This window comes from Pelecanus crispus, chromosome 21 (genome assembly GCF_030463565.1).
Source record: "Pelecanus crispus isolate bPelCri1 chromosome 21, bPelCri1.pri, whole genome shotgun sequence".
Classification (NCBI taxonomy): domain Eukaryota; kingdom Metazoa; phylum Chordata; class Aves; order Pelecaniformes; family Pelecanidae; genus Pelecanus; species Pelecanus crispus.
Window position 1 is genome coordinate 936344 of NC_134663.1, and position 14411 is coordinate 950754.

The window sequence follows — 14411 nt, forward strand, 5'->3', positions numbered from 1 at the left end:
GATTAACAGCAGCTGGTGCTAATTGCTTTCTATTTTGAACTCCCTTGCACAGCACTTGAAGAAGCGGCAAAGCGCTTCCAGGAGCTGAAAGCACAAAGAGAAAGCAAAGAGGCATTAGAAATTGAAAGGAATTCAAGGAAACCGCCACCTTATAAACACATTAAAGTGAGTTGGCTTCTTTCTTTTCCTATTTTTATTCTGTGCATTGGTAAGCTATGTATTTAAACCAATATTTGCAACAATTCAAGCTTAAGGAAAATTCAAATAAATCGCTTTGCTGTTCTTTTCAAGAATCTTTTGTGTTGTCTTATAGTACCATAAACCATTCTTTTATCAGAATATTTGTGAAAGGGGATTAATGGCTGAAGAACAGTTTTACCTAAGGTAGAATTTTGCTGGTCGCAAGCTTGTGTCGTGTCGTAGATACATGCTGGCTATTACAACTTACTAAACTTTGTTAACACTGAACTCAGTATTAGTAGGAATACCGACTGCAGAGTCTGTGTCTTGCCAGCAATTTTGCACACAAGGGCTTGGTGTTGTGTCTTCAGTGGTTTTAGTTTTAGTTGGAAGAAATCCCAGTGATGTACTTAATAAACTTTGTGCGCTCTGAGTTACCGAATCAGTAATTTTACTGGTGAGAGACTCACACTGTACTGTCTGCAGTCATGAGTTTTGATGTTCTTCACTTAAATTACTTGCTACTGGCTTCTCTGAACAGTGTATGTCCCCAGTTAAGTTGGCAGCGGAGCAGCAACTGTGCCATCTGCAAACGTGCATGCACGTGTCTGCTTCTGAATTGCAGGAAGTATACTTGTTGTGACATGCTATCCTTCAAAAGGGTCTAGAAGAAAAATAATAACGTAATCATTATTTTCTTGCCTTCTCGTGTCAGTTGATGATTGGCCTCCAATAACGCTGTTGAGTTTGTGGTGTTTGTGCATTGTCATCTTCATTCATTTTTTTTTTTTCCTGCTTTGTTCCACAGTCCAACAAGGTAATAGGGAAGGTTCAGATTCAGGTAGCTGATCTGTCAGAAATCCCTCGCTGTAACTGCAAGCCATCGGACGAGAACCCCTGCGGCCTGGAGTCAGAGTGTCTGAACAGGATGCTGCAGTACGAGTGCCACCCCCAGGTGTGCCCAGCGGGAGAGCGATGTCAGAACCAGTGTTTCACCAAAAGACTCTACCCTGATGCTGAAATCATAAAAACTGATCGACGTGGATGGGGTCTCAGGACAAAAAGGAGCATTAAAAAGGTAGAATTACAACGGACAAAGGTTGTGATAGCCATCAGTGTGGTTTTATGTGAAAACACTGCAACTCTTGTACCTTAAGCGAATGCACACAAAAGTTTCAGCACTTGCAAGTAAATGCTTTGTGTTAAGAAGACATGAAACTTCTGTAGGTGAAGCAGTAATGGTGAGATCCGCTTAGCTGTTTTGACAGAAGCATCTTAACCTTGGTACTTAGAGAAGAAAAGCTAGCTCCAGGTGACTCTGAATTTATGAATTCTCTTGGTGGAGGGAAAGAGAGTGCGTGTGTTTTCTCACTGCCTACTGGGCAAAAAGGGAGAGAGCAGTCTGGGAAAAAGTAGTCTGAATGATGGTGTCTTTCCCTAAATAAGGCTATTGAAGATGATGAAATCTTAGAGGGCTAGCAAAATAAGTCGCCTGGGTTTTTTTCTCTTTCTTTTTTTCTTTTTCTTACCCTCATCCTTATCATAAGCCAGCAAATGACAATCACAAAATATGAGAGAAGCTCAAAGGGTGGGTGGAGTCAGCTTGAATTGTGAGGCCCTTTTCAGGGGGTTGTTCTTAAGTCTTTCCTTTTGCCTCTTCCTTTTGCGCTGTTACACAGCAACGTGCTGACGGCATTTTCCCATTAGTGGGTTGCTTGGAGTGGGGGAGTTTGGAGTATTACTCTTACAGACGTCTGGTAACGAGTCAGCTTTCTCACCCTCCTGGTGTTCAACTCTTCGGCCTGGATTTGTTTCAGAAGAACTCGTAGGGGATTAATGAAATGCTGGAGGTGATCAGGCTGCATTGGACAAGAAACTTTAAAGGTTCTTAGAAGTTCAAGAAGGCAGAGAAGAATAACGAAGAAAAAGATTTCTGTTGATGGATGTGACGCTGCTATTATAACAAAAAGCAGCAAGGACTGACTAGCCTCAGGAAGTGTTACGGACTTTGGCTTAAATACTAGAATGGATGGTGTCTTTGAGAGTATTAGTGGGTGCAGTCAGTGAGCTGGGGGAACGGGAATGTTCTTCCCTGGCTGTCAGAAAGCCATTGGATGTGGATCACTTTTTGGTTTTCCTCTCCACGGTATTGCTGCACACTGTATTACTGGGGATACCAGTCTGGGATTCTGGTGGGATACGCAACATTTGATACGGAAAAAACAAAATCTTACACTTGGCTATCTAAGTGTGAGAATCCTCGTCTAGCTGGATTGCAGTCTTGCTGTACTTCGAGGCAAGCATGAGGATGATTGGCCTGGATTTCACCTCTGCTTTAACTTGCCAGGCAGAGGAATGGATCTGACGGACGGATGTGTGTTTTGCTCTTACTCATGCAGGCTTCGTTGTTTCTGAACAAGGAGATGGCTGCGCATACCTGAAGAGTGGAAGATGCAGTTATGCCCACGGATGGAATTGGACACTTTAAGACTTCAGGAGAAGTTGGTTTTTGTCATGTAACCCACGTCCTCAAGACTCTGCTCTAGAGAACTCTTTTGCTCTTTGTTGCCTTCATATTTTCTTCAGTTTGAATTTGCACTCGTCTTAACAGCAACAGTATCCTGGAGCTTCCCATCATGAGGAAGTAGGCCGTGGTTTTGGTGGACTTGAACTTGATGCGAGGATTATGCTGCTCTGCTCTGTAGAGAGAAAGTGGCTGCTCTCCAGACTAGAAATTCTGCTGTGATATTTTGGATCGGATGATCACTGTGGGATGACGTGTTTAGCTTCCATTGTAACCAGAAAGTATAGAAAAAGCAAAGACATCCTGAATTGATTTCTTTTACCATTAGGCAGTGTGGTATTTAACTGTATGCACAGGTAGTGCGTAGGGTCATCCACTGAAGAGGTCCTGCAATGTCAAGATGAAAGCTTTGGGCTTATGTTATAGTAATTTCAACTGTGAATTCTTTGCTTCTGTCCATTTTTACTAGACATCTACCTCCTTGGCTTTTTAAAATGTAGTTTACAGTCTCTAGAAATCTGAGATGGAGAAATATTGCGTAGGGTGATACTGGAGGTGTTTTAACAGACCAGTTTTGCTGAGGATGCTGTTAACCACCCCATCGGTTAGAGGTGGAAACTTCTGACTGCATTTTCCAACCTATGCACACCTGGCTGATTTGACAGCAAGCAGCTAGAGGAATAGTGGGGGGGAAAGCTGTGTTTAAAAACCTTTCAATACACTACAATTATTCCTGTCCCGAGTACCTGGTGAACTTCCATAGCAGGTTTGGGGTTTTTTTTAATAGTAGAGTTCCTGTGAATTTAATATGCAAAATTTAGAAATGCATTTCTGTCCTCTAAGAGCTTTACTGAAAACTGTTGGTGGTTCTGTTGAATTGTCCCAAGCGTTCCCAAACACACAGACTGAACTGAAAGCAACTTGGCAGTGAAGGGACTTTAGTTTTTTCCCTTTGATTTGGGCTAATATTGTCAGAAGCGTCTAAGTGTTTTTTATCAAGTGAATGTGTGTTAGATAAGACTCGGACTATTCCAGACTGCAAATCAGTCTTAAGGAGTGCTGAGCTTCTGAGTCACTTCGGTGACTTACCTCTCAGAAACGTGACCCGAATTGCCCTGTTTCCACCCTTATCCCTTTCGTTTACCACTTTCTTCGTTCATGCTGGGTTGTGATGGCCACGGGCGAGGGCGGGCAGGGACGGGCATAACTGCGTGGAGCCCGTCGCGTCCTTCAGTGCGTCTCAGAAGTCGCCTGCCCGGGTGTCTGCCCCGTGCCCGGCTGACAGGGCAGCGCTTGGTAACGTTGGTACTGTACGTTACGAGAGTTCTTCTTGAAATGCCAGGTGCTTGTTGGACACCTGAATTTGAGTATTTCATATAGCTCAGTGTTTTAAACCACCAGCAACTGGCTGTCTTGGTAAAGCGATGCTCAGAGTGCTGAGTATCGACTCCCTTGTATCAAGGTATCAATCACGTCCCAGCTCTTCTGGAGGGCTACTTTTAAACACGGTTTTTAGCGATTAATTTTTTTAAATTGACAATTTTTGTATAATCTGTGTTTCATTAAAACTTTGTTACTGCAAATGTTCTGAGTTTATTGACTATTAAAAGTCCTAATAAAAGTGAAGCATGTAGTGAAAATACTTGCCGTTGTAATAGTTCACATTTCCTTAGGAGTGTATTGCCTCATTGTCCTTTTTCAAAGAAAGCATGAAACTTCAAAGGATTCTAGAGAACGGACAAATACGGCTTGTGTGGTGAATACAGAAATAGTGCTTGACTCTGCTGCCTTTTTATTTTGAGTGGGCTTATTGCTTAGACAACAAATACCTGGTGCACATATTCACGTCTTGTCTACTAGATGGTTAAAATTTAATGCTTTTTGTGATGATTAGAGTATATTTTTATAGGAAATGCTTTTTCCTGTGCTGCTTCCTTTTATCATCATAAGTAGTAGTAAGCATGGATTTCTTATTTTTGTTTTCCTTTACTTTCCAGGGTGAATTTGTGAATGAGTATGTTGGCGAGCTAATTGATGAAGAAGAGTGCAGATTGCGGATCAAACGTGCACATGAAAACAGTGTAACCAATTTTTATATGTTAACTGTAACAAAGGTAAATATTATGTCTTGTTCAGTATAAACTGTTTATGGTTGAAACTAGGGGCAGAATGCTGGCAGAAACTGTTTGATGTTATCCTCCTACCTACTGACACCTGCGTGTTGGTAGGAGGATAACATCTGTGTTTCTCTTTAGTGGCATGGGTGAAGAGACAAAACACAAAGCCTGTATCTTAGGTTGTGCACTCTGTGCCTGTTTCACTTCCATAAGCACAAATATTCAGATGCTCTTTTGTAAAAAGAACTCTGCAGGGAAAACTTACCACTCCCAACTAATTAAAAATAAGCGTATTTTTTGCTGCCTTAGCCATTAGTAGTCACTTGTCAGCAGGAAACCTTTTTTTTGTTTGTAAGTACTAAATACATCTTTGTCTTTTTATTTGAAGGACCGGATAATAGATGCTGGCCCAAAGGGGAATTATTCTCGTTTTATGAACCATAGTTGTAATCCAAACTGTGAAACACAGAAATGGACAGTGAATGGTGACATTAGAGTTGGACTGTTTGCTCTTTGTGATATTCCTGCAGGTAAAAAGATGGCACTATTTTGTATGGATACTTCTGTCTTGAAATGGCTACATTCCTAACTTGGCCGTGTTTTTTTTGCCTCTGAAGTTACTTAATACCAGTGATGTTTATAGGAACTTTGTCAGTCATTGGAGTGGAGACAAGTATTTGAGTTCCAGTTTTAGCAGGGATCTTAGAAATAGTTTGAAGCTGGAAGCTACTGTTAAAGTTAACTACAGGGTTGGCTGCAAAGTACAATGTTAACTCTGTGTCACGTAAACACTTACCATAGCGTTGATGCTTTCACCGATATTTGTCTGGTCTGGTATTACCTTTCCATGTTAAGGGTTTGACGTGATCTGTCATTTTAACCGGGTCTGCGTGATAGTGTAGCTTCTGCTTGTGTCTGATCTAGGCAGAATTTGCTATGTTCGAAGTTTATGAAATCAAGGCACTGTTTCAAGCTTGCTCTTTTAAAACATTGCTGCTAGATCGCTCAGACTATGACGAGATAAATGCTAATGAAATGTCATTGTCACAAGCCTGTCCTTCCTCAGTGTCTGTGTGGGCGAATTGTTTTTCTTTACATTTTAGGAATGGAGTTAACATTTAATTATAATTTGGATTGCCTGGGCAATGGTAGGACTGAATGTCATTGTGGAGCAGAAAACTGCAGTGGTTTCCTAGGAGTGCGTCCAAAGGTACATGGATGAAAACTGAAGCTTCTCTTCCCAAATCCGGAGATCTAGTGGGAGTAGGGCAAAGAGAGGTTTTTGTTTTATTTAACTTTTTACTTTAGTTTATGTAATACTTTCCACCCTTGAAAGTCTATAAAGATTTTACAGTTATGCACGGTAGCGCTATTGTGTCTAGGGTGAAGTTAATTTACCAAATTGTGTTAATTCATATACATATGGATGGGCATTTCTGGCTTTTATAGCTTAAAAACTTTTTCGAGTGGATTTAATTTAAGCATAGTTCATGCAAATTATAACCCAAAGTTGATTAAATTAATTTTAATGCAAGGGGTTTATAAAGTGACTGTATGCTGTGATCTTTGTAATTGCTAGACAGCGTTTGCAACCGCAAATGAAGAGAAGGTGAAGAATGCAAAATTAAAGCAGAAGAAACGGAAAATAAAAACAGAGCAGAAGCAGATGCATGAAGACAACTGTTTCCAGTGTGGAGATGGGGGAGAACTAGTCATGTGTGATAAAAAGGACTGTCCCAAAGCATACCACCTCCTATGCCTTAACCTGACTCAACCACCTTTTGGTAAGAGCGATTGTATGGCTTCCTATTCCTCTGTTCTTCCTGCAGCAAGACAATGTTTGAGCTGAAATTCAGTACTCATTTACATGAAATGCAGCATATTTGCTTTTTCAATACCGCTCATTTTTAGAAATACATCAGGTGGCAGTGTTCCTAAATGAGAACCAAGGGACAGAGAGGCATTGTGATACTTTTTAATGTTCTTATTGTTGCATCTCTTTCTTGGATCAAATTCCCTCCTCTTATTTTGATTGAAATATAAGCATCATCTTGATGTTGCAAGATCACCAAGCACAAATCAAATGACAGTTCAAACCACTGACATAGCAAGCATGATGCATAGGGCTCGATTAATCAGTAAATGCGTTTAAATTATCTGCTGTATCCTGATGGCTTATCTATTTGACTTTTTCCATGTTAAGGCATAGCTTTTTGTAGCCAGGGCTCAAGTTGTTCAGCAATACAACATCTGAATCCAATTGCACGATTTTGTAAAAGTCCTTATCTCTTTAATCTTCCCAATTCCAAAGACTTTGGTGAAAATAATTGGAAGCCCAGATTAGTCTATGATTAAATTAACCAGGAGGCTGCCATGAGTGAAGTTGAATCTGTCACATGCCTTTTCAGCATATTAGAAACATGGAAGCTATCCTCAAAATAGCTTATTTGCTGGCGAAAGAAATGATAGCATCTCAGCACCAAGAGCAATGTGAGTTAGGTTTTTTTGTTTGGCTTTGTTTTTCTTTGAAGTTCGGGGCAGCGGGGTTAGCCTGGCCCAGATAAGCTAGTCACAACTTCATTAGAGGTCTGGAGTCCCATCCTGGTGCTGTTCTCACTCTTTGGGATGCGGGCTTCGGCACACCGTACGGGCCGTGTGTCATGTCCCTGTGAAGGGGAGTGCTCTCTGTTTCTCAACAGTAACCCAGCCAAAAGGGACTTCAGCGAGGCTTGCAGACAGCAGCAAGAAGCTTTTGATTTTCCTTTTTGGCTATGTTCAGTATACCTTTGCAGTCTGAGAGTTCAGCACATGGCCATACAAATACATGTCTGAATGGTTTGGGGGATCTGGGGTTTTTATGCTCAAACATATTTTTACACAACTTCTTCTCTGAGCCACTTCTCGCTTGTTTGTCAAAACTAATCATTTGATCTTCAGCATTAAAGTACACTGCAGTTGAACTAAAACTTAATTTGGAGATACCTGTCTGAGCGAATACTGTGTCCAGATCAATAAGAGATGCGCACAAATCAGAAAAACATACCAAAACAAACTCTCCATCTTGCAAGAATATTTGTTGTCTTGATGCCAAAGGAGGTTGATCTAACTATTTTAAGCTTTGGTTACGCATGCAGCAATGTTTTGAGCCAAGCGAGGCCTAAAAAATGCAAAGTGACTTAAGAACTGTTTCCAGTCATGTTCTTGTAAATGAGAAGCAGAAGTAGCAGCTACAGTAAGAACTGATTTTTCTGAACTTTCTTTGCGTTCATCTGAACGATTACAACATGGAGTAAGGGTTGAAGGCCAGTGCTGTCCCCGAAATGCACTAATTTCAGCTTCCTGTCTCTCTCTTCTCCCTTCCCCTCCCATCCTCAGGAAAGTGGGAATGTCCGTGGCATCAGTGCGACGTCTGTAGCAATCCTGCAGTTTCATTCTGTGAGTTTTGCCCTCATTCGTTCTGTAAAGATCACGAGAAGGGAGCCCTGGTGGCATCGGCGTTGGATGGCCGTCTCTGCTGCTCCGCACATGACCCCAAATCTCCTGTGGCACCCGAGTACTGGAGCAAGATAAAGTGCAAATTGGAACCACAGAATCCTGTAGAAGAAGCAAAGGAGTGAATTTGGTTTAAAAACTAACAAGGGAGGGGAGAAAAGGGGGGCAAACAGGCGATGAACTTGAAGAGACTGCTATGACACATTCAGTCTTTGTCATTGGAGCCGTCATGTGTGAACTCGGAACGGGACCATTTAATCTTAGCAAGCAGAAGCAGGCAGTGGTGTTTGTTTTTTATTGTTTGGTCTTTCTTTTACCCTTGAATGTGCTACAGCAGCTCTTAATGTTGGAAACCAGAAACGTCTTGGCCTTCAAAGAAAAACGTAGACCTTTTGACAGTGAAAAGAATATTCTGTTTAAAATATGTTCTTTGAGTGTAGAAAGCAAAGCATAGCAACATATTTATTTATTTAATTTTTAAAGGGTGTTGAAGATCTGGTTTTGATCAGTCAACGTGTCTTTAAAAACAAAATAGCAAAGCCAATGTAACTTTTATGTCTAGTTTATGAAAAGAGTCAAGCCTCCCCACTCTGTGTAACATTGAGATGCCATAAAGACAGATGTGGGTTTCAGACCAGGTGACCCTGAAATGCCTCCATTCCAGTACTTAATTTTTAAAGGCATTTTGAGAAGGTAGGTTATATATCATATTAACTTATGAATATTATTGTAAAGCTTTTCCTATGAGAAATCAGGTGTACAACTTCTTGGAAGTGCTTGTAACACAAGACCTAGCATTGTTTAAGGAGGGAAGAAATCATGGTTCCTTGCTCGAGAGCTATAATCGGTGTTTGCAGACAGGTTGAAATTCAGAAAGAGCTTAATTGCACAACGGTCATTTCTTTATCCCACCTAATTTGGAAAACCTTCCTAGTTAGGAGAGCCTCCTGGCCTCGGTCACATAGCGCAGCACACTCAGAACTGAGGTATTAATCCTGCCAGTGGGAGCTCTGCCACTGACTTCTTTCGATGGAGGATTGTTCTGTGCGTATTTGTCATCGGCCAAGTCTGCACTTGCTCTATGGCAGTCACATTAGCGTGATTCTTTATTGCTGCTTTCTCAGACTCCCGTTAGCTCCAAAGGAAACTTGCGTGCTTAAGGAATCTGACCCATGTGCATGTTTGTTTTGATTGAATTTTTAGATTTTTTTTTTTTGCTGAGAGAGATCTTCTCACTTTAATCTTCATTGTTAATGGAGCTAAGAAAAATCTCAGCACTTCTTCAGTGAACAGGGTATTTTCTGTCTGGGTAGCGGGCCGTATTCACAGCAGCCCACTTTAGCCTCAGGCGACAGTTCTCTCCCCATTTCCTCTGTTAATCAGCAGAGAGGCAGGCTCCTTCAGTGAGGCTTTTGAAGTGGCTTAGGTAGGCTCCGGCTCCAGATCTTTTGAAAACCTGTCCTCCTCCATTTCTTGTGCAAGGAGCCTAGGGGGACTAGTTTCCCCAGGCTGAAGTTAGTCTTTGGTGATTCTTCTCCCGTAGCCCCCAATCTTAGAAAGCACTGTGCATCTTCCCCCTGCCCTGGTATAGTTAGAGTGAACTTGTATACTGATATTAGCTAACTTTGTGCTAGCTTTTTGCTAATGGGTATTGAAAACAATCCTGAATGAAAAGAATTGATGTCAAGTGTTGCTGGCATCTGGCTAAATTAAGCCTTTGAATTAAGAATTACGAACCTTGTCTCTGGAAAACTGCTTACATAAAACCTACAGGAACATGGTGACTTCTCAGTACAAGAAAGTAGTAAGCTGAAAAAGTACATGTGGGATTTTAGAAAATGTCTTGCCTCTGGCTGGTGTGCTTCTCGTCCTCAAATTTATGTACAGGGGGAAAATTTTTGTGTGTGCAATTGTAAAATTACAAAATACACTACAATCTCCTTAAGCACCTGCTGTGCCATTTAACTGATCTGGCAGTTCATCTTCTGAACAGTCTGCAGATGCCTTTCCTACGAACTTGTGGGTGTCTCGGGTGGCATAACTGTGCAGATATCTCGTGGGTCAGTTCATGGTACAGGGGGCTAATGGGATCTGTAAAGCACTTCATCTTGTGGTCCGTACTACAGTGAATGTCTGAAACACTACTCTTGCTTGAAAGCAGTGCTATATTTTGGTATTTTTTACAAAAAAAAATTTACAAAAAGGATTTTATTTTTCTTAACGTTTTGTGTGATATATATGTCTCTTTTTAAGCTCTTACTGGGGGTGTTTAACCTTTTCAGAAATTCCAAACGTAGCTCTGGCTACAGTGTCTGTAAGGCCCGATGTGTTTACTTGATATTATTTATTAGGCTTGGTAATGTTCAAATGATTTTTCTCTTAGAGCATTCTGAATATTGCAAATATGCTATCATGTGAGTGAACCTACGTGCTTTTTTCATTCCGTGTCCGTGGTGACTTCCTGACCGGAGGCAAATGGTGTGGCAGCACCAGAACGCCCTGACGAGCGTTTGACATGGCAGGGAGCAGACAAGAGCCATGGACCATCAGTCGCCACGTGAGACGTACTGCTGTGACGTGCCGGTGCGCTCAGTATCGCAGAACATGTGAAGGTTCACAGAAGGCTTAAAAACTTGTAAAATGCTGTGAATTGAGGCCTGCTGCTACTCCTGTGCCATGCCACTTGATGTCTTGGTTAACTTTGTTTTCAAACTTCTTACAGGTGCTCCTTTTTTCCACCAAAAAAAAGGTTAATAATAGCCAACAGCTGGGCTTGGACTTAAAAGGGAAAATAGGAGATTGGTTTGTAAGGTTGTACATACTTATGAACAAAAAGTCTGAACTGGATTTCACGCTATTGGAGAGAAGGTGAATCTTTCAAAAAACTTTTAACAGTCTGAGATAAGAAAATACCTAATGCAAAGTATCTTGGTAAATGTAGGGGGTTTGTTCTATATACCAAACACAAAATGTTAAAGTATGCACGCGTTTTAACCACGTTTTCACAAACTGAATAGAACGATAATGCAATTCGTTTGTAATGAAAAGATTTAATGGCTGCGTTTTGATAACTGGCATCAGCAGAGAGGAAGTCAGCTGCTGAATCAAATTCGTGCGGTGTCTATAAAATGGGATAAGTAATATTGGGTAGTTTGGTCGTTTCGTGCTGAGGCCTGGAAGAAATCCACAGAACTGCTGGTGATTCCGGTTGAGAACCTCAATCTGCTGTCTAAGACTGTCGGTTGTTCATTAACTGGAACGCCCCATCACGCTTTTCCCTTACTTTTGTTTTAAATGTTTGAGATAGCACCACGCACTCTGTCGCCTGTGCGCTCTCTATAGCATGCAGTGTCCGAGTTGCTCTGCAAAGTTACCGGGATTTTGTTGTTTACTGGAGCTTTTACTCTACCGTTCGCACCTTAGCACAGCGCAGACCTTCTGCAGACAATGGCCAAATGGTGCAATGGCTGGTTACTACCATTTTCTAAATACATGGTGCAAGCATTAGTTATTGTAGCTTTCAGATTATTAGTATAGACTTGTCCTATCAATAGACTGTTGAAGGCATTTGCAGCTCAGGAAGGATAACGTTAAAGGCAATTTTGTGGGCAAATTACCTTCTCTGGTCACCATCATGGTCTTAGAGAATCTGTTAAAATGGAGTAATAGGGCTGGAATGTTGAATTTTGGCCTTTCTTCTAAAAAACTTATTGTATCTTAGTTTCAGGATAGAATGGGAAAGACACAATTACTAGACGTAATTAACAATGAGCATAAAATCTGTATATATTGAAACTTTACAGAAATATGTGGGTGGGGTGGGGGAGGCGGGCGGGGGGGATGTCCAACGCTGGTACGAAGTAGTCACTTTAACATTGAAACCTCTGCCTCATTGAATTCAGGGTTTAATGTACTTGAAGCTCTGCAGTTCCTTATACAGCTTTTTTTTATTTATACATAACTTTTTTTTTTTTGTATACTACGTTGAAAATGTCTTTAAGTTCCCTGAAGTTACTTTCTGCTCCCACTGCACAGCGAATCTATGGCAAACGGGAGAGTGTTTCAAAGCAGCTGTCTCAGACTTGTGCGTGTTCAAGCAGCGTGTCGCACGAGGGACGGCAGCCGTGGAGTAACGCTGTCCGTTTGCTTTCAGTTTGCCATGAACTTTCCCCTGCCGTTTACCTTTTGTGTAGCAAAAACGTTTGCACTTACGATACACTCCTACACTTTGGATGTATTCACAATGTTGTTCTGAGGAGAAAAGGAAAAAAAAAAGGCAAAAAAAAAAAAAGCAAAAAAAAAAAAGCTGTTTCCTATGACATTCTATGCCTGAGTGGCAAGCTCAGGTCCTCACTACCCCGTGAGGGGCTATCTCACTGCTCTGGAGGGAGGGGAGTTGTTAAGCTGAACCTCTGTCTGTGCTTTGCGTAGAAGACTTCTGTAATTAATGTGAAATCAGAAAGGGAAAACGCGTATGAATTTGCCAAAGCCATTCGCTCATTCGCTGTGTCTCGCGTGGTACCAGCTGCCGGGGGGTGAGAGAGAAGCCAGCTGCCTTTCCCAGCGCCGTCCCGTCCGGCCGCGGCCGCGGTGGCTGGGTGCTGGTCCTCTCTGGCACCCGAGCCCCCCCGGGCACCGCACCCTTCCGAGCAGTTCTTCCTCGCTTTTGGGTTACAAACAGGCTGGATGAAAAGAGCGTTTCCTATTCACTGGTCGAGCTGTATCTCATTTCTGGTGTCACTTTTCCTTTTCAAACAAACCGGTCGCGTTGCCGCAGAAGACAAGGTGATAACTGTTTCCGCTGGCTGGTCGTGAGGGGCTTCGTTCGCGTGGGGTGTGCGCGCTCCTGGGTCGCTGCGAGAAACCGAACCCGCGTGGTTCCACGCGAGTGGCGGTGCACAACGCAGATACCTGCAGATTCCGTTTCCATTCCCATGTACTCTTTATCTGTAAGGATGACCTTTGTAGAGTCGTTATTTCTGTAGACTTTATCTGTAACAAACTTTGTAGATTCTGTGAAATGTTATTTTAACGAAATCACTCGAGTCTTTAATAGCAAAGCATCAATATTCACTGAAGTCGATATCTTAAGAGTTTTTGGAAGTTGACTAGAAGCTCTTGACACTAACGAAGTAGTGTTAAATTTCCCTGGCGATGTTCCACTGGGGCATTACTGTATTATGACTTGATGTTGCCGCATAGACTTTGAGATATACGATATTTTGGGGGTTTTGTTGTTCGGCCTATGTTCTCTTGCATAGTGTGAAACCTGTAAAGCTTGGTTAACCTGTATATAGATAGCTTACCGTCAACTAGTTATAGCGTATCTAGAATTGCCTGTAATATTTTAGCTTCTTACTGAATGTGTGTGATGGTAGGAACATATAATTTTTGTACATTATATTTACTGAGATGTTGCCTTTTTTTATTTTACAAATACTTTGGAATTCAGATGTGTTTTTGCTTCCGTGAGGATTAATTTGGAAAGGTTTTTAATGACATTCCACTGATTTGAACTTTTGCTTGAGGTTGACTTCAATAAATCGTTCTGAATGTTCTGACGCTTTTCCGTCCCTCTCGCTGGCTCCCGGTGGCGGCAAGGCCGGGGGGTACCGGGCTGGGGCTTGGGCCCAGGCTGGGGCTTGGGCCCGGGGCTTGGGCCTGGGGCTTGGGCCCGGGCTTGGGCTTGGGCCCGGGGCCCGGGGCCTTGGGCCTCGGCTGGGCCCGGGGCTTGGGCCTGGGGCTTGGGCTTGGGCCCGGGGCCCGGGGCCTCGGCTGGGCCCCGGCTGGGCCCGGGGCTTGGGCCTGGGGCTTGGGCTTGGGCCCGGGGCCTGGGGCCTCGGCTGGGCCCGGGGCTTGGGCCTCGGCTGGGCCCGGGGCCTGGGCTTTGGCCCGGGGCTTGGGCCCGGGGCCCGGGGCCTCGGCTGGGCCCGGGGCCCGGCTGCCTCGGGCAGCAGCGCCCTGCCTCCGGCGCCCGCCGCTCCCCGCCCCGGGGCTGCGCTCCTGAGGGAGCCGGGCGGCTGCGAGGGCGCGGGGCCTCCCCGCCCGGGGGCTTCCTGCTCCCGCGGCCGGGCCGGGCCGCTCCGCTCCGCTCCGCC

The 14411-nt window shown here is 43.2% G+C and overlaps 1 protein-coding gene across 4 annotated transcripts in view; it reads left to right on the plus strand.

Moving 5' to 3' along the window:
• NSD3 (nuclear receptor binding SET domain protein 3) overlaps positions 1 to 12117 on the plus strand; it is a 47070-nt gene extending 34953 nt beyond the window's left edge. For 3 of the 4 annotated variants that reach the window (XM_075723964.1, XM_075723963.1, XM_075723965.1), the window contains 7 exons: positions 53 to 165; positions 989 to 1258; positions 4702 to 4818; positions 5210 to 5351; positions 5925 to 6031; positions 6401 to 6605; positions 8197 to 12117. In XM_075723964.1, coding sequence (XP_075580079.1) covers positions 53 to 165; positions 989 to 1258; positions 4702 to 4818; positions 5210 to 5351; positions 5925 to 6031; positions 6401 to 6605; positions 8197 to 8438 — 1196 coding nt within the window. In that variant the 3' untranslated portion in view covers positions 8439 to 12117. Of the gene's footprint in view, positions 1 to 52; positions 166 to 988; positions 1259 to 4701; positions 4819 to 5209; positions 5352 to 5924; positions 6032 to 6400; positions 6606 to 8196 lie in introns of those variants that run through there. The other variant, XM_075723966.1, reaches the window with a different exon arrangement.
• The last annotated feature ends 2294 nt before the right edge of the window (positions 12118 to 14411 follow it).